The following is a 22,645-nucleotide window of genomic DNA, read 5'->3' as shown; positions in this document are numbered from 1 at the left end:
GCTGGATGCTTGACCAACTGAACCACCCAGGAACCTTTAAACTTTAAAACTTTTTAACAGAAATTTTTCAGGGAGAAGAGTCTACTTGACTTGTCCAAGAATTGACAAATGTTGGATGCCTTAAGCACCTTAAAGAGAAATTATTTCTAAGGACTGAAAAGAAAATAATAATGAACCTTCAGTCATTCCTTCAACCACTGTTATGGTAGCAAGTATGTGTCCAATAAAACAAAACCCTTGCCTTCAAAAAGAGGGTCATCTAATAAATTGTATGCAATATGTATACTGTTTCTGCAAGGTCTCAAAGGAGTGTGAAACCAATTCTATTAGAAGAGGTGGGAAGTATAAGGAAAATCTTGTAAGAGCTGACTCTTGGAAGATGACCAGGAATGTGCTATGTAAAGGCAGGAGACAATGAAAGGAATACTATTCCAGATGAATGAACAATATACAAAAGCAAACAGGTATCATATAGAACTAGTGGTACGAATGGAGGATCAAAAAACAATATAAGGCTGTACTTCCATTAATGGTGGAATAACTTGTATCTGGCTAACCTTTCTGCAGATAACAATGATAAACTCTAGATAAAGTTTTTAAAAAATAAGTATTTGAAAGCAATGAAAAACAACAAAAAGCTGGCACAATTAGAGGGAAGTCTATCCTTGAAAAAAAAAAAAAGAAACTTTGAGGTGAGATTCAAGGGTATAAGGCCCTCCAGCTGGGGACACTCTCCAGTCAACACAGTGTGAGCTAAAACTCAAGTACAAAGTTGCAGATTCACTTTCTTGAAAAGTCAGCAAACAAGTTGGTGCTGCAAGAGTAACTGAAAAGCAAGGAGACAGCCAAAAAAGAAGGAAGCCATAATGAAAAATGCACAAAAATCCACTATAAAAACTCAGCCCAAATCTTTGGCTGTCCCTCAAACTGAGAAGATGTAAGGGAGACTCCAAGGAGCCCAAAGAAAGCAACAGATGGAAGGCTAATTAACTGAACAAAGATCTCAGCTGGCATACACTAAGTGAGAGTGTAATCAAGTTAACTATCTGTATGAATAAAAATCAACACTTTTCAAAGGAAGATAACAGAATCCAGAGTCACAGCAATGAATCCACGATGTGCAGAATACATTTTAAAAATGACTAGATATATTTTTTAAAAGTGACTCATAGATAAGATAAAGGCAAATCAATAGAAATTGAGCCTAAAATGACTTAGAAGTTGGAATTAGCAGACAAAGATTATTAGCAAACACTACCTACCATAAATATGTTCAAGGCCTTAAAGGTAAATATAGTAACAACAAGTAAACAGATGGAAATAGCAGAAAAATTATAAAGTAAATTCTGAAACTGAAAGGTACAATTATCTGAAATGAAAAATTCACTGTTTATGAGCAGACTGCTAATAGCAGAAAAAGGTGCTGGTGAACACTGAAGGCAAATCAGTAGAAATAATCCAGACTGAAGAATACACAGAAAAAAAACTTTTTAAAAACTTAACAGAGCCTCAGTCCTGTGGGACAATATCATCATCTAATACTGTATAGAGTCCCAGAAAGAAAAAGAGCAGAAAAAATATTTAAAGAAGTAATGGCCAAATTTGATGAAAAATATAAACTTAAAGATTCAAAAAGTTCAGCAAACCCTAAGCAGGAAAAATAACAGAAACTACATGTAAGTACATCATAATCAAACTGCTCAAAGCCAATGATAAAATCTTGTTGCCAGAGTCAGGAGTGGGAAGGGTGGGCAAAACAGGTAAAGTGGAGCCAAAGGTACAAACTTCCAATTATAAAGTAAGTCATAGGGATGTAACGTACAGCCTGGTAACTATAATTAATAATATTGTATTGTATATTTTTAAAAAGATTTTATTTATTTATTCACGAGTGACACAGAGAGGCAGAATCATAGGCAGAGAGAGAAGCAGGCTCCTCGCAGAGAGTTTGATGCAGGACTCGATCCCAGACCCTAGGATCACACCCTAAGCCAAAGGCAGATGCTCAATCGCTAGGCCACCCAGGTGTCCCTGTATTGCACATATTAAAGTTGCTAAGAGAGATCTTAGAAATCTTGCTCACAAGAAAGAAAAATTTTTGTAACTATGTATAGGGATGAATGTTAACTAGACTTACTGTAATGATTTCACAATATATACAAATATGCAATTACTATATTGTACAACCGAAGCCGATATAATGTTATTTGTATGTTAAATATATCTCAATTTAAAAAAAAGGAATAGGGGATCCCTGGGTGGCCCTGCTTCGGCCCAGGGCATGATCCTAGAGTCCAGGGATCGAGTCCCGCCCGCATCAGGTTCCCTGCATGGAGCCTGCTTCTCTCTCTGCCTCTGTCTGCCTCTCTCTCTGTCTGTCATGAATAAATAAATAAATAAAATCTTTAAAAAAAGAAAAAAAGAAAAATCTTGAAGGCAGTCAAGAAAAAATAAAGAAAAAGGAAAAGGAAACATACAAGATAATCAGGTATGTCATACATCAGCTGTCATATAAACACAGCTAAGTATTCATCAGAAATAATGGAGGCCAGGAGACAATGGAATGACATTTTTTTTTTTGGAATGACATCTTTAAAATCTTTATACTAGGGACGCCTGGGTGGCTCAGCAGTTGAGCATCTGCCTTTGGCTCAGGGAGTGATCCCGGAGTTCCCGGATTGAGTCTCACATCGGGCTCCCTACATGGAGCCTGCTTCTCCTTCTGCCTGTGTCTCTGCCTCTCTGTATCTCTCATGAATAAATAAAAATATTTAAAAACAAAAACAAAAAAAAACCTTCATAATATTATGAGGTAACAACTGTTTCAGATATGGCCCTTGTGACTTTTTGTATAGACACTACCAAAACAGGTAGGTTTATGTATCAGATTTTCAACCAACTGAAGTACATGCAACTTGTCCTCTAGAAGTACTCCAACTCAATTGGATTGAGTATACCATTTTCTAGGAAAGCTAAGCAGGAAAGTTTAAAAACACAGCCTTATTTTTACATTTTTGTTTATTGTTTTGTTCTGCTAAGCTTCTACCAATGATAAGACATTAAAAACTCCAGAAGAAATCTTACCTTTTTTTGTCAAATTTTTCCATACATTCTAGAGGCTGAATGAACTGAAGAACTTCATCCCACTGACCATCAAGGATTAGCTGCCTATATAAAGAAAAAAACCCATGCATGTTATCAAATTTGGGTTATACTAATTAAAAGCAGAATAAATATGATAGCGTTAAACTTCAGTCTGAAAAAAACAAAATGAAACAAAAACTTCAGTATGAAATCTGTAATGAGGTTAACATTGTATTTGGTTCCTCAAACATTATAATTAAATAAATTTTTCATAACATTTGTAACTACATGTCCTCTTTGTGCTCTGCAACCACTTCTCATCCTAATACACCTGTGTTTTCACCTATATAAAAATACTGGACTAAGTCTAAAAGTTTATTTTCCTATTTATCTTACAGTTTTAAAGCTCTTTCATATTTTTTAGGGGCCAGTGTGTGGGTATGTTCCAGACTCACCAAATCAGTGGTTCTTAATTGGGTCAATTTGCCCGCAAGATATCTGGTAATGTTTGGAGACATTTTGGGTTGTCACAATTAGGGGTGCTACTGGCATCAACTGGGTATAGGTCAGAGATGCTGCTAAACATGCTACAAATGACAGGACAACCCACACACCTCCACAAGACAAAGAATTATCCAGCCCAAAATGTTACTAAATGCTGAGGCTGAGAAATCCTGCTCTAAATTTTGATTTCTACATCTTTGAGGCATTTTACACTCAAACTTATACTCTGAGAATAAAAACAGCAAGGAAAAAAATTAAAAAATAAAAACAGCAAGGAATAAGATCAGATTTCATCCTACTTTAGTGGTCTATAGGAATTTCCAAAAGCTATAAAACATTCTTATTGCTGCCCTTTTATAATAACAATTTCCCTACTTCAGGATTTTTAGAACAGTAAAATTTTAAAAGGGATGGGCAGGAAGATCTATATCAGATTGTCAACTTTTGAGTCTGCAAATAAGGAATATTAATAAAAAGCAATCATGCTATATATAATAATTTTATAAAGAGTTGTTTTAATATTCAAAAAGTAGGAAGACATAATTTCAAAAGCTAGTCCTTTAAGATAAATATGTTTAGTTTAAAAATGTACTGTTCTGGGGTACCTGGGTGGCTCAGTGGTTGAGCATCTGCCTTTGGCTCAGAGTCCTGGGATCAAGTCCCACACTGGGCTCCCCAGAGAGAGCCTGCTTCTCCCTTTCCCTCTGCACATGTCTCTGCCTCTCTCTCTCTCTCTCTCTCTCTGTCTCTCATGAATAAACAAAATCTTTTAAAAAATAAAAAAAAAAGTAACTTGCTATTCAAAAATTCTTTTTTTTTTTTAAGATTTTATTCATTCATTCATGTGAGACACAGAGAGAGAGACAGAAAGCCACAGGCAGAGGGAGTAGCAGGCTCCCCACAGACAGCCCGATGTGGGACTTGACCCCAGGACCCAGGGATCATGACCTGTGCCAAAGGCCGACACTCAACCACTGAGCTACCCAGGTGCCCCCCTATTCCAAAATTCTTTGCATTTCACCTCATATCAGTAAAACTTCATCTAGAAACTCAATAGGTTCTTGGAAGGGGGATTATTTTAGAGCCACTGCTAAATTCCAGGAGTAGCAATGCTTGAAAGACAGGGCCAAAAGAATGATAGGTTCCTAACAATTATTAACTAAGCTCCGCAGAGCTAAATGACATTCACAACATCAAATACAGGGAAGTTCAAGGAATTTAAATAAATTCTCTTTAATATATTGAAGGGTTTTTTTTAAAGTTCCTTTTTCATGACTTAGGAATGCTTCATTTTTTGAGGCTTTTCATGTCACAAAATGCCATATGTCCAAGAATCTGTACTCTTTGCCAAAGATATTCAATATCACATAAGCAGAGAATACATTTTCTGTCTGGAAATTTGTGTTTTTCTTTTTCCATCCAATTCAAGTTAGAATATATTTAGCCTCCCATTTTGGCAAATATGTTAATTCCCTTTTGCTCTACAATTCCAAGAATCTTGTTCTAAGGAAATAATCCAAGATACAGAAAAAGTCACATGTACAAAAGATACTCAGTAGAGCATTTATTTAAGATAAATTGGAAATAACTTGTCTAAAAATAGAGGAATCTTTAGAAAATTAAATTTAAAATTTTTACAATATAAATTTGTAATAACACAGAATCCTTATGATGTTAATGGATAAAGAAGGACACTAAATTATAAATGAAACAGAATTGCTGGGTTTTTTTAAAATATGCACAGAAAATTATCAGTATGTAGTGTGTCTAAGTGGTGGGTGATTTTTCTTATTTTTATATATTTTGTATAATGAATATGTTTATATTCACTTCTATGGCAAAAAAACGGTATTGCAGAAATATTTTATTTATCTTTCTGGAGTCTCTGGTTTCTTGAAATCAAGTATTTTTTGTGATGATGCCACAACCATAACGGAATTGTAACTCCAGTTTTTTTAATGGACCCCTGGATCTTACTACTGAAAACATTCTATATAAAACATTATTTTGTTAATGTTCCATTACAAAAACATTATTTTTAAAAATTATATAGCTTTTTCATGACTATAAGTACCTACCCATAGTACACATATTACCTTATTAATATGTAACACTTCTTTGGAAGAGCTGCAAACCTCATAATACTAATGAAATCATACCTTAGAAAAAGCATATCATCTGAAAATAGGCCATTTATGACTCCACTTTCCTTCTCAAGGGCCAACATACTAATGTGAAGCTTCTTTGAATTCAAGAAGTCTAAAATTAGCTTAATGATTTCAACCTCTTTTACATTCACTGTTTCTTCCGCCGTCATGTTGATAGCCTAAATATTAAACCAAACAAAAACAAAAATTAGTCTTACTGTTTTATTTCTAAGTGTTATTAACTGTCTGGAACTACACATAAGAGATTTCTTGGAAATAGTACAGGTATTTTGAAGTGAAATTAATTTAGTATTTATCAAAACCAGTCATTCTTTAAGATGTAATAAAGGTTATAACTGTAATTTTTTAAGTCCTTATCTTTGAGAGATACACAATGAATAATACAGATTAAATGATATAAAGTCTGTGATTTGCTTCATAATAATACAAGAGGAGACTGGGAGAGGTAAACAGGAAACAAGAATAATCATGGCTCTTGAAGTAGGTAATGGGTAAATGGAAGTTCACATATTTGCTATGGTCTGAACATTTGTGTCCTCTCAAAATTAATCTATTGAAATCCTAATCTCCAAACTGATGGTATCAGGATGTGAAGACTTTGGGAGGTGATTAGATCTGATTAGATCTGACTTGGTGGGGTTAGTGTCTTTCAAGAGGCCCCAGAAAGCTAACCCAACCCTTCCACCTTGTAGGGATTCAATGAGAAGACAGCAGTCTGCAACCAGAAAGAGAATTCTCATCAGAACCTGACCATGATAACACTCTGATCTTAGATTTCCAGCTTCCAAAGCTGTGAGCAATAAATTTCTGCTATTTATAAGCCAGTCTATGGTATTACGTTACAGCAACCCAAATGGACTGAGACAATATTATTCTGCCTATTCTTACATATTTTAAAATTTTGCCATAATAAAGAATATTTTAAAAAGTCACTAATAACCAAACCACGTTTAGCTTTGTTCTAAATACCTTTCCTTAAGTATACACTCATTCAGTATGCACTTAACTTTTTTTCTTTGACAGGCACAGTTCTATACTTAGGAAAAACTGGCTTTGTCCTTAAGAAGCTTATAGTCTACCAGCAACATGTAAAATGTTATTTATACCTTGTACTTTGGAGCCAAACAAAGCAAGGCTAGTTAAAAAGTGCAACGTTAAAAAAAGTTAAAATTAAAAAAAAAAAAAAAAAAGTGCAACGTTAAGTCATACTGGTACTATCAACCTAAATGTGAAACAAAGATATTTCAACTCTCTACAAGCTCTTTTTTTATCTTTAAGTGTGCAGTGATACAACTGATCACATAGGTTATAAACTCATAAAGATTTAGAACTAGGAGTAATTCTGAAGGTATTTCACAGATGAGGCCACACAAGTTAAATGGCCTACGTTGTTGCAATTTTCAAATGATAAGGCTCAGAGCAATACAAAAGACTAGACTACCGTGCTAAGGAGATTAGCTGCAGATGCGTTATCAGATCAAACAGACTGCAAGTACATCTTTCTCACAGTATCAACTTTAACCAAGGTCACAGAAACAAATACATATATGTATGCAAACGTTAATTTTTTTCCAATTTATTATTTTGTCAATTAATTTCTTCATAATGATAAGTGCAAATGTCTAGCATACTAGAATACTCCTATCAAATGAAGACATTTTCTTTCTTAGGGAGAGAAAGTGGTAGGGTAAATAAGGGACAGAAAACATGGGGAGATAATTATATGATTCAAATATTTAATGACATTAGACTAAGCTAATCTCCTACATCCACCCCAACAATATGGACATGCTTGCCTCAAGAAACAAACAAATCACCAATCTCTCTCAGCAGAGCAGCTGCCCCAGTTCCCCATGCTTTGAGTTTCTCTTTGCTCTCTGCTGAGGTAACTGTCCTCCTGTTCATAGACTTTGTTCAGAAGAGGATACACTATGAAAGATATTTCTACTCAGTAAATTTTTTTTGAAGATTTTATTTATTTATTTATTTATTTGACAGAGCAAGAGGGCACAAGCAGGGGGGGAGCAGCAGAGGGAGAAACAGGCTGCTGAGCATGGAACCAGACGTGGGGCTCCGTCCCAGGACCCTGGAATCATGGCCTGAGTGGAAGGCAGACACTCAACTGACTGAGCCGCCCAGGTGCCCCTCTACTCAGTAAATTCTAATTACATTTCAGACCTGCTTCCCTGATATTACACCTAAAGCACAATGATTAGTGATTTTAGCATTTTCCAAACCTTCATATAATTCTTACTAGCATAAGAATGGCTTTTACTAATTTAGTTATCAGAAAAATAATTGCCCCCTCCATCTCTTAAGTTCTTAAAGGGCACTTCACTTATATCACTATGTACTAACCATACAACCTAGTGCAGAAGTGAGATGCAATTTCTAGTGTTGTTCAATATACCCAATGATACTGAATACTTTGCCTCCATTTATTCAATATTCAGTCTTAATATGGAGTAACTCTTGAGTTACTATAAATCTATGGCAACAGGCCCACTTTAAATCATAACTACAAGTTTAATGCTGACATCATTTCTGATTAATAAAGCCTAAGAAAAGAAATACATTCCTTTTTTTTTTTTTTTTTTTTATTTATTTATTTATGATAGTCACAGAGAGAGAGAGGCAGAGACACAGGCAGAGGGAGAAGCGGGCTCCACGCACCGGGAGCCCGATGTGGGATTCGATCCCGGGTCTCCAGGATCGCGCCCTGGGCCAAAGGCAGGCGCCAAACCGCTGCGCCACCCAGGGATCCCAAGAAATACATTCTTACAAATACATATTCTACACTGACTTTACATTTAAGGTTTGAATAGCTACAGGAAATGTATTCTAATTAATCTAAATTGGTCAGGGTTTTTTTTTTTTTTTTAAATTGGTCAGGGTTTTTAAAAAGACAAGCGTTAAATCTATACTCTGAAATTCCTAGGAGAAAAGTATAGTATTTTAACCACCCAACCTAGAATTTTACTTCTTATAAGATTCACTGTTGTTGGATATAATATAAAACATAGATAAAGGGGCACCTGGGTGGCTGTCAGTTAAACATCTGCCTTCAGCTTAGGGTCCTGGGATCGAGACCCACATCAGGTTCCCCGCTCAGCAGGGAGTCTGCTTCTCCCTCTCCTTTTCCCCTGCTTGTGTTCTCTCAAATAAATAAATTCTTTAAAAAGCAAAACACAACAAACATAGATATATGTTTAAAGACTGTATCTTATTCTTTTTTAACCACCTTGTATTACTGAAACATTTATAGAGGTACCCAAAATCCTACCTATATAATTTAGAAATTAAGAACATTATGATAAATAAAAATTTAACAAAAAAAAAAAAAAAAAAAAAGGATCCCTGGGTGGCGCAGCGGTTTGGCGCCTGCCTTTGGCCCAGGGCGCGATCCTGGAGACCCGGGATCGAATCCCACATCGGGCTCCCGGTGCATGGAGCCTGCTTCTCCCTCTGCCTATGTCTCTGCCTCTCTCTCTCTCTGTGACTATCATAAATAAATAAAAATTAAAAAAAAAGAACATTATGAATAGAAGTTTTAAAGGTAACATAACATATAAAAACATAATTCATAAACATTTTAAATTTCCTTGAACAATTAATCCCTACAAAGCTAGCATTTTTCTCTAATTCAGAAGTAGAATTCAATAATAAATGCTTCATCCCCCATCCTCATGGGAGATATAAAAGAATTAACTAGTTTAGAAACGACTAAAATTATCTTTTAAAACGAGATGCACAGTATGTTAAATGTTCAATAAACGTTAGTTGAATTAACTTAAGATGCAAGAATTAATGAAGAGATGTCTAAAAATGTACAGAGTAGATGATTTTCTTTCCTACTATTCTAAAAGCCACTCAAAAGGATAGAGGCGAGCCTAGATGGCTCAGCAGATTGTCAGCTCTCGGTTTTGGCTCAGGTCCTCATCTCATGGATCATGGGAATCCAGCCCCGAGTTGGGCTCCATGGTCAGCGGGAGCCTGCTTGGATATTCTCTCCCTCTGCCCCTTCTCCTGCTCCCACTCCCACTCTCTGAAATAAATAAGTAAATCTTTAAGAAAGGAGTGGGGGCTCCTGGGTGGCTTAGTTGGTTAAACATCTGCCTTTGGCTCAGGTCATGATCCCAGGGTCCTGAGATCTAGGCCTGTTTCTTCCCTGCTGAGTGAGAAACTGCTTTTCCCTTTCCCTCTACCCCTGTCCCTGCTTGTGTGTGTACTCTCTCTCTTAAATAAATAAATGAAATCTTAAAAAAAGAAATAAATGAAATCTTAAAAAAAGAAATAAAAGGATAGACCTCTGGCTCTTTAATCTATTTAGCCAAAGTCAGCTCTGACAATAGCTTAGGTAAACACACCAGCCCATGGCAAATGCGAACAATTACTCACCAGGCAGAATTTCTGTAGGGCCAAGAATAAAGTGTTTTCCACTGAAAATAGAAAACAAAATGAAAAAAAAAATTTAGAAGGTGTCAGTATTTCCATAATAAATGACAAATTTACCTATAAAATTTCACAAAAACATTTCTATGGATTTTCCTTTAAGAAGTAAGTTTTTACTCATATCTAACCCTGGACTCGGTAAAATAAGGAAATAAGTTTTCCTCCATAATAAGTACTTCTGGATACCAGTTGGAAAATAGTATTTCAGTACTTAAATATAATATCAACAGAAACTAAATTCTAGATGAGGTCTCTATCCTCATACTGAGCTTAATCTCAAACAACATTAGAAGAATATATTAAGGGGCAAGAAATAAAATTATTTTCAGAAATCTAAGATTATGGGGCACCTGGGTGGCTCAGTTGGTTAGGCATCTGCCTTTGGCTTGGGTAATGGTTCCAGGACCCTGGGATAAAGCCCCACATCTGGCTCTCTGCTCAGCGGGTAGCCTGCTTCTCCCTCTCCCTGCTGCTCTGCCTACTTGTGCTCTCTCTCTGCCAAATAAATAAATAATTTTTTTAAAAAAAATCTAAGATTAAAGGTAAAATGTTAACAAGAAAAAAAAGGCAGAATGTCAACAGAAATATATTGACTTCTATGTATATTTCTATACATAGATATGGAAAGAGTTTCATGAAAAAATATCAGTGGTAGCTTTCTAATCAAATATAACTATGTTTTAAATGTTCCTTTACAGTAAGGAACATTCAAAGTGTTCCTTTACTTATAATACAGATAAGGAAGGAAGAAAAATGCACAAAGCTAAGAATGATTCATAAGTATAAAATTAAGGGAATCAAGGTACAGCCATTATAAATTTTATAGTCAAGAAAAGAATGCTTAAGAACGACTCTATTAATCTCCAACTCCATCCCATACAATAAAAACCATTCTCTTTAATCTTCTAAGTACTACAGAGTGCCTAACAACGAATAACACTGTCTTACCATTCCTATTTACAGGCAAAAATGCAGATAAAGACCTGAAGTATTATATTATGAAGCCCTGTTATGTAATACCAAACTGCAACATAAGACTACTGCACCTTTTCCTTTAAAAAAAAAAAAAAATGGAGGGATCCCTGGGTGGCGCTGTGGTTTGGCACCTGCCTTTGGCCCAGGGAGCAATCCTGGAGACCCAGGATCGAATCCCACGTTGGGCTCCCGGTGCATGGAGCCTGCTTCTCCCTCTGCCTATGTCTCTGCCCCTCTCTCTCTCTCTCTCTCTCTCTCTCTGTAACTATCATAAATGAATAAAAATTTTTTAAAAAAATGGAAAAATAGGGGCACCTTGGTGGCTCAGTCAGTTGAATGCCTGCCTTTGTTTCAGGTCATGATCTCGGGGTCCTAGGATTGAGCCCCAGTGGGGCTCCATGCTCAGCAGGGAGTCTGCTTCTCCCTCTCCCTCTGTTCCTCCCAGCCATCCATGCTCTCTCTCAAATAAATAAATAAATAAATAAATAAATTCTTTTTAATGGAGAAATAAATTTGCTATCTTTTTAAAATAGCATTCTAAAAATTTATGTTACTACCAGGTCAGTTAAGTGTAAATGTCTGGCCTTTGGAATTATAAATATGATGTTGCAAGTCACTTAATCTCCATGGGTCTCAATTTCTTCATATATAAAACAAGAGGGTTAATTTAGGTAATTTCTACTATTTCAAGTTTTATGACTTGCTTTAAGTCATATTTCAATAACAAGAATTATACATAATTTCTTAGTGGGCAAAAAAAAACAAAAACAAAAACAAAATTTCTTAGTGGGAAATATAAAGTCTGGGATAATTAAAGTCTCTAATCTATAAGGCCAGGTAAGTAAGAGGAAAGAAAATAGATTTGTTTTAAATCATATATGCAAACAAAAGTCCTTCTACCTGCAAAACTCTGTAATGTCTGCTTATCAGCTAAAGTTTATAACATGAATGTAGCCTGTAGCCCTTCTTACTGTTGACAGCTGTTCTCTATTCATCAATTCTTCTAATTTACCTTCTGGAACTGTGAATAATTTTAGCCTAAAGACCAAATTATCTCTAAAGCAGGTACAGCTTAATATAGCTATAAAAAGAAAAGAATTCAATTACCATAAACTATATGTTGTATATATGCATAAAATATCTCTGGGGGATAAAAGACAAAAAAATTGATAAAGATGATTGTATCAAAGGAAAACTGGATAATTAAAGAAGAGGAACAGGAGGAAGACATTCCACTACATGCCCTTTTGTACCTTTTGAGTTTTGTACCATGTACAAATATCACCTATTCAAAAAAATTTTAAATAATAATATGAAACATAAGTAATGAATTTCCCATTACAAATTACTTCAGAATTCTAATTGCAAGTAACTGGAAGGAATTAGTAATATAATGAATATAATGAACAAATTTGAGAATGATTTGTAATTTTTTTTATAACACAAGACCTCTTCTCAGATCTGATTCAAATATTTCAATCTTTATGAGATTAAAGTAGTTGTGTTCTTTCCATATTCAAACCCACAAGAATTTTAAAAATATAGTTAATTGCTGAAGAATTGAAAATTTCTAAGATAAACAAAACTATTTTTGACTTATACTATACAATTAAGTCCCATAACCCAGAAAATGTAAAGAAAGAGAATTGTCAAATTTAGCAAAATGTAAACTATAAACCTTCCATTTTTAATAGAAGTTGCCATAAGTAAGTTAAAGAAGACAAAAGACAAGGGCACCTTGGTGGCTTAGTGAGTTAAGTGTCTGACTCTTGGTTTCAGCTCAGGTCATGGTCTCCGGCCATGAGATTGATGCTGGGCATTGGACTCCGCTCTCAGCAGGAAGTCTGCTTGAGATTTTCCCTCTCTCTCTCTTTGTCTCTCTCTCTCTCTCAAGTAAATAAATAAATCTTAAAAAAAAAAAGGACAAAAGACAAACTAGGAATAAACATAACACACATAAAAGGTTAAGTGATTACCACTGAGAACATATAAATAGCATCTTCAAATCAATAGCCTCCAAAATTCTGGTTGAACAATGAGCAAAGACTACATACAACTCACAGAACGACAAAAAGACCAATAAATTTATGATAAGATGTTCAATGTCACTAGCGTTATTAAAATAAGATACAATTTATGGCCTACTAGTTTTGCAAAAAAAGACCTGATATCCAGACCTGGCAAGAGTGTGGGTAAATGCCCTTTCACATATTAAGAATGTAAGTTGGGACAAACTTTTTGAAAGAGAATCTGAAAGCATAGAATTTTTATCTACAAAAATTTTTAATGTTTATACTCTGACTCACCAATTCCACTTCTAGAAACCTATCCTGAAAAAGTACTTGCAAATATACACAAAGATACATATACAATGATGTTCCTTGAAGATCTGCCTGTAATAGAGAAAAATTAGAAATGAACTGAGCTCTTATCAATAGAATTGTTAAATTATGGTAAATTCATTAATACAGAATACAAATGCATTCTCACAAAGCAAAGGCACATCACAGAACAATAATCAATAAATATTTGTTGAATGAATATAAATAGGTCCACTTATTTTTTTTTAAAGGGAGGACATAGTATCTCTGTGTCTTAATAAATAACAAAGAAAGGTCTAGTGGGATACATATCAAACTGTTCAGAATGGTTACCTCTGAAGACAGGAATGGTATTGGATACAAGGCATTATAAGCTAGGAATGGAAAAGGATTGAAGGGGGATTGTTTTACTCTTTATCATTTGTAACATCAGAATGGTTTACAAACAATACATATTTGTGCATTACTTGTATATTTTCACACACGTTTCTTGTATGAATACAATTTTTAATTTTAAAAAGAAAAAAAGACTATGAAAAAATTAAAGGATTAGATCTCAAAGGTTCTCTTCTACATCAATGTAACAACTAGAATAGGATTCCAAAGATAGGATTAACTGCTATGTTTACAATGCAAAAACTATTGGGTATTATTCTAAGATCTTTACTTACATTGTTTAATTGATCCCCATAACAATCTTATGGGATAGGCAGTTTCATCCCCATTTTACAGATGAAGACAGTTGGCTTTGTAAATTTAAGAAATTAACCCAGTATCTGGGGCACCTGAGTCAGAAGAGCATGCAACCCTTGATCTCAGGGTTGCGAGTTTAAGCCCTACATCTACATCTACACTGGGTGTAGAGATTACTTAAATAAACTAAAAAAAATTTAACCCAGTATTTACATTAAGACTAAACATGTATTTCATAAGCAGCTAAATCCTTCTTTCAACAGTGTGTAAAGACATTTATTCTGATATCAGCATCCATGTGGACACCAACCAGGAAATCTTTAACAAGTACCAGAGGACATCTATTTAGCAGGGTAGCAAAACAAAGGGAAGGCGATTTTACATAATTTATATATGTAATTTATCTTTATTATATTAATCATATATATGGCTAATCTTTAGATCAATTTTTCATTAGTTCCTTGAACATTTGAGCAACTTGAACTCTTCATTTTTTCCTTAAACATCTGGGCTGCCTTATCTTGGTAGCCAGACAAGAAATTGTCTTCCCTTCCCCCAATTCATATCCTAAGCTTTGTAGCAATGAAAATTAGAATTTCTGGCTGACAGAGAGATAGAAATACAGATACAGAGAGAACAAGCAAAGAGAGAGAAAGAGAAAAGGAGAAAGTATAGAAAAGAAAAGAAATACAGTAGTCAAAGGTCATAATCCTAGAGCAAGATTAGAAACATAGTCTGAGATTCTAAAGCTTTCTGCTTTATCACACTAATTCCCAAGCAAGTGAAAAGATATATCTTACAAAAACAAGGAAAGAAAATGGAAAGAGTCACCTAAATATGCCAAAATGAAAAAGCTTCATAGTACTGAAATAATTTTTAAAAATTATTCCAGGGATCCCTGGGTGGCGCAGCGGTTTGGCGCCTGCCTTTGGCCCAGGGCGCGATCCTGGAGACCCGGGATCGAATCCCACATCAGGCTCCCGGTGCATGGAGCCTGCTTCTCCCTCTGCCTATGTCTCTGCCTCTCTCTCTTTCTCTCTGTATGACTATCATAAAAAAAAAAAAAAAAAAAAAAAAAAATTATTCCAAAAAAAAATTATTCCAACAGAGGACCCTAGTTTTATGATCTTTCACATTATTTTTCTATTAAACAATGTTAATAGGGTAGGTAAACAGACTTCTAATAGGTTAGGTAAACAGAAGTCTGCATTAAGTCTAACCAGATTTCTAAACATATACTTTTAGCTAGAAAGACAAAAAGTATTAGCCCAACTGTGTAAGAAACTAAAATAAAATTAGATATTACTTTTTTTTTTTTCATGATAGTCATAGAGAGAGGAGAGAGAGGCAGAGACACAGGCAGAGGGAGAAGCGGGCTCCAATGCCAGGAGCCCGATGTGGGACTCGATCCCAGGACTCCGGGATCACGCCCTGGGCCAAAGGCAGGCGCTAAACCGCTGAGCCACCCAGGGATCCCCTAGATATTACTTTTAACTTAAAAAAAATCTCTCCAGGTCTAATAAAAGACACTTCTTAACTCTTATTTAATAAGCCCCACTTAAGTTTAAAATTATGTTATCTAAATGAATACTGTCATCAAAAAAGCAATACTGAAACTGACAGGAGGGAAGGGAACCCAAAGGAAGGAAAAGAAAAAAAAAGAAGAAAAAATGAGATCTAAGAACTCCAGAGTTTAATTTTCAAGTTTAAAATGGACTTCAGGGGGATCCCTGGGTGGCTCAGTGGTTTCGCGCCTAGCTTTGGCCCAGGGCGTGATCCCGGAGTCCCGGGATCGAGTCCCGCATCGGCTCCCGGCATGTAGCCTGCTTCTCCCTCTGCCTGTGTCTCTGCCTCTCTCTATCATATATAAATAAATAAATCTTAAAAAATAAAATAAAATAAAATGGACTTCAGTTGGAATGCCTGGGTGGCTCAGCAGTTGAGCATCCGCCTTCAGCTCAGGGCATGATCCCAGGTCTGGGGATCGAGTCTCACCCCACACTGGGCTTCCCAAGGAGAAGCCTATGTTCTGCCACTCTCCTTGTGTCTCTCATGAATAAATAAATAAAATCTTTAAAAAATAAAATGGGGGCAACTCCGGTGGCTCAGCGGTTTAGCGCCGCCTTTGGCCCAGGGCTTGATCCTGGAGACCTGGGATTGAGTCCCACATCAGGCTCCCTACATGGAACCTGCTTCTCCCTCTGTGTCTCTGCCAATCTCTCTCTGTATCTCTCATGAATAAATAAATAAAATATTTTTAAAAAAATAAATATAAAATAAAATGGACTTCAGTTTTTAAAGTATCTATGAAAACCACACCAAATACGGGGAAATCTAGATAAACCTAGATCAATTTAACAGTGTTGTAACAAATGCTTTACTACTAAACATAATTTTTAGAGAACTAAAAGCAAAAGTATTAAGGCATAAGAATTTTATTTATTTTGAGAGAGAGCAAGTGAGCACGTGCCTGTGCACGAGAGTGGGCAGCAGGGGTGATGGGGCAGAAGGAGAGGGGAAGAGGGAAAGAGAATCTTAAGCAGGTTCCACACCCAGCAGGGCTCAATCTCACAACCCTGAGATGATGACCAGAGCCAAAATCAAGAGTTGGATCAAGAGTTGGATGCTTAACCGACTGAGCCACCCAGGCACCCCTAAGGCAATAAGAATTTTAGACTGAAAAACAAAATGTGTAGAGATTTTTTTATTCTTAAATAATACACTTATAGCTTACTTGCTTAGAACATGGTTCAGGTGATCTCTTTAAGACCTACCAGACCTTTGCTGTGTTCTCTGGTCTCAAAACAAACAGCTTCTAGGCAGAAAACTCACAGATTGTGTCACTGATCTCAAGACCAAATGGACAGACCAAAATGAGTCCATTCTTTAAAACAATTCAAAATGGGATTCCCACTTACTAATGAGCAACAGTGCCACCACCTGATATACAATTTTTATGTGACATTAGATAGAGCTAAGAACTCCAGGTCTCCTGACTTGCAGCCAAAAGCTTAGGGGTTAACCATAACAAAGAATTAAAGGATTTTTGGGATCCCTGGGTGGCGCAGTGGTTTAGCGCCTGCCTTTGGCCCAGGGTGTGATCCTGGAGACCTGGGATTGAATCCCATGTCGGGCTCCTGGTGCATGGAGCCTGCTTCTCCCTCTGCTTATGTCTCTGCCTCTGTGTGTGTGTGTGTGTGTGTGTGTGTGTGTGTGACTATCATAAATAAATAAAAATTAAAAAAATAAAACTATAAAAAAAAGAATTAAAGGATTTTTAAATATTTTTATTCCTTAAATCATCATAGCAGCTCATGGTGAAAATTCAAATTTCAAAAAAAAATTATTTTTTACTAAGCAGAGTTTCAACCTATAAAGATGTAAATCAAAAATATAGAAAGTTTATAATCTTAATATTTATAATATTTATAACAAAAATTAATTCTAAACTCTAAGCACAAATTAGCGCTTTATCAACTAAGGTCAAAGTAAAATATTCATATAATTTCATACAATATACCTTATTTTTTTCTGTTTTACCTTTATGGTAAAAGGGATGGTCTCTTTTTTTTCTTAAAGATTTTATTTATTTATTCATGAAAGACAGAGAGAGAGAGAGGCAGAGACAGAGGAAGAAGCAGGCTCCATGCAGGGAGCCCGATGCAGAACTCGATCCCAGGACCATGGGATCATGCCCTGAGCCAAAGGAAGAAGCTCAATTGCTGAGCCACCCAGACATCCCTAAGAAGAATGTTCTATCTAAGAACACAATTTCATGTTTTAATATATAATGAAACCTCCAATATAGTTTTCTAGCACACTAAAACCAAGATAAAAAGTCTTTGTAAAACAGATTAAAAATGTCCTTCATGTCCTTGTTTTATTCCCACACATACTTTATTATTTTCAAAGAGAAAAAGCAGAACTTAAGGTATTTGTGTATACTTCAAAAATCGAACTACAGAGGGACGCCTGGGTGGCTCAGCAGTTGAGCTTTGGCTCGGGGTGTGATCCCAGAATTCTGGGATGGAGTCCCACATCAGGCTCCCTGAGAGGAGCCTGCTTCTCCTTCTCCCTGTGTCTCTGCCTCTCATGAATAAATAAATAAAATCCTTAAAAAAAATTGAACTACATAAAAAACGGCTTTAAGTCAATAGGTCAACATTTGGAAACATATAGGGAAATGTACTGTATCAAGAGTCACAAAAAGTTGAAAATAAAAAAAAAGTTGAAAATATACTGAAAAAGCCAAAATTTTACAACATTAACTACTGAAAAAAGTACAATATATACTATATAATTACCTATTAAAGTTTTCCATCCTTAGTTTCTCTACTTCCTTAGCTTGTATATATTTATCACAGAATTGAGTTGGAAGGTACATTAGTCCATTCTCCTACTATTTAGTACAGAATATCCAAATACTTACCTTTAACAGTTGGTCTGCCAATCTGTACATAAATGCCTCCAATGACAGAAAATCTTTATACCCCTCTCACCTGTGGAAGGGAGTCTCTGAGATGGTCACCAATGAGCCTACTAGTGTTTACAACCTTTTGTACTCACTGGCCCTTAAATATGGGCTGGACTTAAGGGACTCACTTCTACACAAAAGCATAGCAAAAATGTTGAGATGTCACTTCCAAGATTTGATGATAGTGAGAGTACCCATGTGCCCTGTTCTCTCAGACTGCTCACTCTGGGGGAAGACAGCCTTCATGCCATGAGACAACCTTCTGGAAACATCCAAGTGGCAAAGCAAAGAATGGAAACCCTCAGTCCAACAGCCCACAGGAACAGAGGCCCAAGTTACTGAGCTTGGAAGTTTATCCCTGATTTGTATCTTCAGGTGAGACCACAGCCCCTCGCAGCAGCCTGACTGCAACCTTAAGAGAGACTAAATCAGAGGCGCTAGGCAGCCTGGGTGGCTCAGCGGTTTAGCGCCGCCTTCAGCCCAGGGCGTGATCCTGGAGTCTGGGGATCGAGTCCCACATCGGGCTCCCTGCGTGGAGCCTGCTTCTCCCTCTGCCTGTGTCTCTGCCTCTCTCTTTCTCTCTCTCTCTCTCCTCTCTGCGTATTCTCATGAATAAATAAATATTTTTTAAATTAATCAATCAATCAATCAGAGGCACTAAGTAGGGCTATGCCCAGATTCCTGACCCTCAGAAACAGTAAGATAAATATTTGTTGTTTTAAGCCACTATGTTTTGGAAAACGTAATTTATCATTTATCACTCAGTAATAGACAATACAGGACTCCTATAATTTTTTCACAAGTAGAAAAATTTTGCTTTTCTTTTTTTTTTAAGGTGGGGAAGGGCAGAGGGGAAGAGAATCTTAAGAAGGCCCCACAACCAGTGCAGAGTCTGATGCAGGGCTCCATTTCACAACCCAGAGATCATGACCTGAGCTGAAATCAAGAGTAGGATGCTTATAAAAAGAAGAAAAAAAAAAAAAGAGTAGGATGCTTAAACTGAGCCACGCCAACACCCCAAAATTTTGCTTTCCTCATACTGAACTGAAATCTACTTTCTTGTAACTTTCATCTAACTTTCATCTTGTAACTTTCATCTAGTTATGTCTTCAGGATCAGAATGATACAAGTTTGTTATGTTTAAAACTTTCACACGTTTGAATCTGACAATAATCATGTTTATATTCCTATTTGCTTCAACCTTTCTTCACACAGCTTACTGATCCCCTACTCTTCTAGTCTTTTTCCTCTGAACATGTGTTAATCTCCCTCTTAAAACATCCAAAACAGAACACAATACTCCAGGTATGGTCATGTCCAGCTACTATATATACTGAAATTAACACTTCCCATGATGGGGCACTATACTATATGGGGCACTATATACACACTCAAAAACCTAAAGTTGCTTTACATCAACATCTGTTCGTCAGATACTTGTTTTTGTACTTCCCAGAATTTCATTTCTAAAAATTATCTTGAAGTTAGAAGGAAAATCAACTCAATTCAATTTCCAGGCTTTCAAAATTAGATTTTAAAAAGGTTAGACCAGGGCAGCCCGGGTGGCTCAGCGGTTTAAGCACCCCTTCGGCCCAGGGCCTGATCGTGGAGACCGGGGATTGAGTCCCATGGCAGGCTCCCTGCATGGAGCCTGCTTCTCCCTCCAGCTCGGTCTCTGCCTCTCTCCTCCCTGTGTCTCCATGAATAAATAAATAAAATCTTAAAAAAAAAAAAAAAGGTTAAAAAATGGATATTAGGACTCCAATTTTAGTTCAGGGATACTGAAGTTTTTCAAGTTTTCTCAAATAAGATTCTATTTCCTTTTTCAATACATCAACAAAAGTCACAGAACATGAAATTTAGCCTTAGAAATGTGTTTATTTCATAGAATTCATTCATTATCTGTATCAAATGTATCTAATAGTATAAATGTTTATATATTTTTTCTGTATAGAACTGTTCTTCTATTTATAGAATATATTCTATTTATAGAATATAGGGTGTTGGTTTCTAAAATAAGATAAAGGTCCAGACAGACTGGCAATCATCTGAATAGTGCTTAATAAATATAAATTTCTCCCCTTAAGAGTTCATATCCATGGTAAAACCAGTATGTCAAAAGGGCTGCTAATAACATGCTATGGAAAAGCTACTGCTCTGTAAAGTATAAAAGCTTAAAAGTTGGAAAAAGTTTAAAAATATTGTTTTAAAATATATTTTAGGAAATAGTTTAAAAATATTGTTTTAAAATATATTTTAGGGCAGCCCGGGTGGCTCGGTGGTTTAGCGCTACCTTCAGCCCAGGGCCTGATCCTGGAGACCTGGGATCAAGTCTCACGTTGGGCTCCCAGCATGGAGCCTGCTTCTCCATCTGCCTGTGTCTCTACCCACCCCCTCTTTCTCATGAATAAATAAAAATCTTTAAAATATATATATATTTTTTTTAAGGTGTAACTTTTTTAAGATTTTATTTATTTATTCATGAGACACACACAGAGAGAGGCAGAGACATAGGCAGAGGGAGGAGGAGGTTCCCTGTGGGGAGCCTGATGCAGGACTCAATCCTAGGACCCCGGAATCACAACCTGAGCCGAAGGCAGACACTCAACCACTGAGCCACCCAGGTGCCCCTTTCGGTGTAATTTTAAAATACTGGGAAGCTTGATCAGATCAAGTATGTTGAAGATGCCACATGAAGACACTCCTACTGTGGTAATGCTTGTTTTAAGTCCGTATTTGTTTAAAATATATTTGAGGGATCCCTGGGTGGCGCAGCGGTTTGGCACCTGCCTTTGGCCCAGGGCGCGATCCTGGAGACCCGGGATCGAGTCCCGAGTCGGGCTCCCGGTGCATGGAGCCTGCTTCTCCCTCTGCCTGTGTCTCTGCCTCTCTCTCTCTCTCTCTGTGACTATCATAAATAAATAAAAATAAAAATAATTTTAAAAAAAAGATTCTCTCTCCCCCTCTCCCCCCTTAAAAATAAAAATGAAAAAATATATATCTGAGTGATACTCAGTGCTAGCACCATGTTGCATCCTGGGGATACAATGACTGAGTTACTATGGTGAACAAAAATATGAAACAAGAAAGAAAGGTTTATAAGGGAGTATGTAGCATTTTTTAAGGATAATTTTTCATACAAACATAAACTCAAAACAAAAAGGAAGAAAAATCAGTTGAAATATATAAGCTTTGGCTATTCAGTGTAATGGATACTGAATACTACATGGGGGGAAAAAGTATCCTTAGGCATGAGCCAGCACTGGATTTGGAGTTTGAAGACCTGGGTTCAAGTCTTCTTTATAAAGGTAATATGCATAAAATATAAAAAGCACCATGAAAGAATTACAAATAAAATGCCATGGAAGTTCACAATAGTAATGGGGTTTTCTGCTAAGAATAGGTTTGAGGGATTGTTAATATCTTAATATAAAGATGGTAAAGGAAAAGGTACTAAGATTTATTATGCATTTACTATGCCAGGCTCTTTTTTTTTTTTTTCTATGCCAGGCTCTTAAATACTGTTCGTATATAGTATTTACAAATTCTTACAACTCCATAATTTCATTTCACAGATGATTACACTAATTCTCAGAAATGTTAGGTACTTGTCTAAGGTCATACACCAAAAAGTGCAGAAGAAAGGGACGACAGGGTCTATAGGACTAAAACCCTTTGACTCTTCCACTATAAGATTCTGACATTTACATGGGGAGAAAACAAGAGGTGATACTCGGGATAATGAACCTAATGTCAAAGTTTCAGAAATTGGAATTCAACTTATTTCCTGTGCTATGTAGTGATTTGCCATTCATTAGCTGAGTAAATCTAAGGCAATGCTTCTTAAATTTTTTTCTGTAAGGACAGACAGCAATTGAACCATCCTCAGGAGTCCTTAAGGATGTAATTTTTTTTGAAGCTTTTGAAATTTACCTTAGAAATTAGTGATTACATTCTCCATGTCATCAGTTTGT

At 36.2% G+C, this 22,645-nt stretch overlaps 1 protein-coding gene across 13 annotated transcripts in view; it reads right to left on the bottom strand.

The window, feature by feature from the left end:
* WDR47 (WD repeat domain 47) overlaps nucleotides 1–22,645 on the bottom strand; it is a 67,917-nt gene that overhangs the window by 42,181 nt on the left and 3,091 nt on the right. For 7 of the 13 annotated variants that reach the window (XM_041747328.1, XM_041747323.1, XM_041747331.1 and 4 more), the window contains exons 2-6: nucleotides 13,490–13,576; nucleotides 12,921–13,090; nucleotides 10,155–10,195; nucleotides 5,748–5,914; nucleotides 3,085–3,168 (exon numbers count right to left, since the gene is read on the bottom strand). In XM_041747328.1, the coding sequence (XP_041603262.1) occupies nucleotides 3,085–3,168; nucleotides 5,748–5,905 (242 nt within the window). In that variant the 5' untranslated portion in view covers nucleotides 5,906–5,914; nucleotides 10,155–10,195; nucleotides 12,921–13,090; nucleotides 13,490–13,576. Of the gene's footprint in view, nucleotides 1–3,084; nucleotides 3,169–5,747; nucleotides 5,915–10,154; nucleotides 10,196–12,920; nucleotides 13,091–13,489; nucleotides 13,577–22,645 lie in introns of those variants that run through there. The other 6 variants (XM_041747326.1, XM_041747325.1, XM_041747324.1 and 3 more) reach the window with 6 other exon arrangements.

The sequence above is a fragment of the Vulpes lagopus genome, chromosome 3 (genome assembly GCF_018345385.1).
Source record: "Vulpes lagopus strain Blue_001 chromosome 3, ASM1834538v1, whole genome shotgun sequence".
NCBI classification, from domain to species: Eukaryota; Metazoa; Chordata; class Mammalia; order Carnivora; family Canidae; genus Vulpes; species Vulpes lagopus.
The sequence above is the reverse complement of the archived record's forward strand: the minus strand, read 5'-3'. Positions and strand labels throughout refer to the sequence as shown.